The sequence below is a fragment of the Castanea sativa genome, chromosome 1 (genome assembly GCF_040712315.1).
Source record: "Castanea sativa cultivar Marrone di Chiusa Pesio chromosome 1, ASM4071231v1".
Taxonomy (NCBI): Eukaryota; Viridiplantae; Streptophyta; class Magnoliopsida; order Fagales; family Fagaceae; genus Castanea; species Castanea sativa.
The window spans coordinates 84425835-84428813 of record NC_134013.1 but is presented as its reverse complement, the minus strand read 5'-3'; the positions used below and the strand labels follow the sequence as shown (position 1 = coordinate 84428813).

General features: G+C 44.8%; 1 protein-coding gene across 1 annotated transcript; it reads left to right on the top strand.

The window, feature by feature from the left end:
- The first annotated feature begins 362 nt into the window (after positions 1 to 362).
- On the top strand, positions 363 to 2669 carry LOC142635953 (uncharacterized). Its single transcript, XM_075810005.1, has 3 exons — positions 363 to 1037; positions 1761 to 1835; positions 2601 to 2669. The coding sequence occupies exons 1-3, from the start codon at positions 363 to 365 to the stop codon at positions 2667 to 2669; spliced, it is 819 nt and encodes a 272-aa protein (XP_075666120.1).
- The last annotated feature ends 310 nt before the right edge of the window (positions 2670 to 2979 follow it).

The following is a 2979-nucleotide window of genomic DNA, read 5'->3' as shown; positions in this document are numbered from 1 at the left end:
TGTTGGTGAAAAGCGTGCAGGTGTCTGATCACCTGAGGGACCTCTAGGAGACTTTCAATACTCTCCGGTCATACAAAATTGAGCTGAATCCAAACAAATGCGCATTCGGAGTAATTGTAGGCAAATTCTTGGGATTTATGGTATCCCAGAGAGGCATTGAAGTCAACCTAGAGAAAGTAAAGGCGATCATGGAACTATCTCCTCCAAAGACGGTAAAAGAAGTACAAAGCTTAACCGGGAAGATAGCAGCCTTGAATAGGTTCGTATCAAGAGCGACGGATAAATGCCTCCCATTCTTCCGCACCCTGAAGAGATCATTCGGATGGACAGACGAGTGTCAAAAAGAATTTGAAGAATTAAAGATGTATCTCTTTGCCCTGCCGTTGCTTAGCCCATCAGTACCGGAGGAAGAATTGTTTCTGTACCCTACTGTCTCCTCAGCCGCAGTTAGTGCAGCTCTCATTAGAGAAGAAGGAAAGGTACAAAAGCCTGTGTACTTTATAAGTCGGGCGCTGAGAGGGGCAAAAGAAAAGTACCCACAGATGGAAAAACTCACATTTGCTCTGGTAACTGCAGCTCAGAAACTCAAACCATACTTTCAAGCGCATACCATAAATATCCTGACGGATAAACCCTTACGAAGAGCAATGAGTAGTCCAGAAGCTGCTCGACGGATGACGCTATGGGCAATCAAGTTGAGTGAGTTCGATATCCGGTATCAACCACGGGCAGCAGTGAAAGGACAGATATTGGCAGACTTCGTCGCTGAATTCACTACCGCAAAGGATCAGGGGGCAGAGGAGACACCCATATGGAGAATTCATACAGACGGATCTTCCAATAAGCATGTCAGAGGTGTTGGAATTGTACTCCACACCCCGGAAGGAGACAAAATCGAATGCATGATCCGTTTGGATTTTCCTACTACCAACAACGAGGCGGAATACGAGGCCTTGGTAGCAGGATTAGACCTTGCGATAGCGGCAGGAGCTAAGAGTGTAGTCGTCCACTCCAATTCTCAAGTCGTGACCAGTCAGGTTAATGGGAGCTATTACTACAAGAATGAAAGGATGAAAAGGTATCTTGAGGAAGTGAAGGGTCGAACGAATAACCTCCAAATCAAGGTGATTCAAATCCCAAGGGAGGAGAATCAAGAAGCCGACCGACTCACAAGGGTACCTTCGGCCGAACCCATGATCATCCCTAAATAGGTATTGTCCTTTGTCTAGCTCTCATCATTATTAGACGACATTAGCATGCAGGAGGTAAGCAATGAGAGTTGTTGAACGGCTCCAATAGTGGCGTATATCAAGGAAGGCAAGCTACCCGATGACAAAGAAGGTGCGAGGAAGTTAAAGGTTAAAGCTGCTCGGTTCGTTTTGATTAAAGACGTCTTATACAAAAAAGGATTCTCTCGACCATATCTAAGGTGCCTCGGCCGTGAGGAAGTGGACTACGTGATGAGGGAGGTCTATGAAGGAATTTGCAGAAACCATTCTAAATCAAGGTCTCTAGTGCACAAGCTACTCCGAGCAGGATACTACTGGCCAACAATGCAGAAGGATGCCCACACATATGTTAGAGCTTGCGACAAGTGTCAACGATTTGGCAATTTCATAAGGCAACCAACAGAAGAACTTACCCCTATGACGGCCCCATGGCCATTTGCACAATGGGGGTTAGACATCATGGGTCCATTCCCAACAGCGGTGAGACAGCTAAAGTTCTTAGTGGTTGGTATTGACTAATTCACCAAATAGGTGGAAGCAGAGGCTCTGGCTACTATCACGAAAAAGAACATCTGTAGTTTTGTGTGGAGAAAGTATTATTTGCAGGTATGGAATTCCGAGGGTGCTCGTTTCAGACAACGGGAAACAATTCGACAACAACACATTCAGAGACTTTTGTTCTCAGCTTGGGATCAAAAATCACTACTCATCGCCCGCCCACCCGCAGGCCAACGGACAAGTTGAAGTCACGAACCAGTCCTTGCTGAATATTATCAAGACCCGGCTCGAGGGGGCAAAAGGCATATGGCCGGACGAATTACCAAATATTTTATGGGCATACAAGACAACGGCGAGAACACCGATAGGGGAAACACCGTTTTGATTGGCATAAGGTAGTGAGGCCCTCATACCGGCAGAGGTAGGATTAACAAGCTACCGTGTGGAAAGCTACGATAAGAGCAAGAATGAGGAGGTTTGCGTTTACAACTCGATCTTATAGACGAAGTCAGGGCAGCAACTGCACAAAGACTAGCGCTATACCAAGACATGATGGCAAAGCATTACAACTCCAAGGTTAGACACAGGGATTTCCAGGTAGGAGATCTGGTCTTACGAAAAGTACTTGGCGCTACAAAGGATGCCTCCCAAGGAAAACTGGGTCCCAACTGGGAAGGACCATACAGAATCGTTTCATGGCGTAGGAAAGGAACGTACTACTTAGAGACACTAGACGGAAGAAAGCTGAGCCATCCATGGAACACAGAGCACCTGAAGAAATACTACCAGTAGACGAAGGGCAAAGACAACAGCAACATCTACCTCCTCATTTCCAATTTATTTTTAAACAGTCATAATTTTTACTTATTACAGCCAAAGCTTTTTATTTTCCATGAACAATATAGTCTACCAGTCTGTCGTAATAAGAGGAGTTTTATTTAAAACGTATGAAATGTGTTTTGCTGAAAATCTACCAAGTCCATATAGTGGACGGATCGTCCAAAATAGATGAAAATCTACCAAGTCCACATAGTGGACGAATCATCCAAAATGGATTAAAATCTACCAAGTCCACATAGTGAATGGATCATCCAAAATGGATGAGAATCTACAGTCCACATAGTGGACAGATCATCCAAAATGGATGAAAACTTACCAAGTCCACATAGTGGACGGATCGTCCAAAATGGATGAAAAGCTACGAAGTCCACATAGTGGACAGCTCATCCAAAATGGATTAAAATCTACCAAG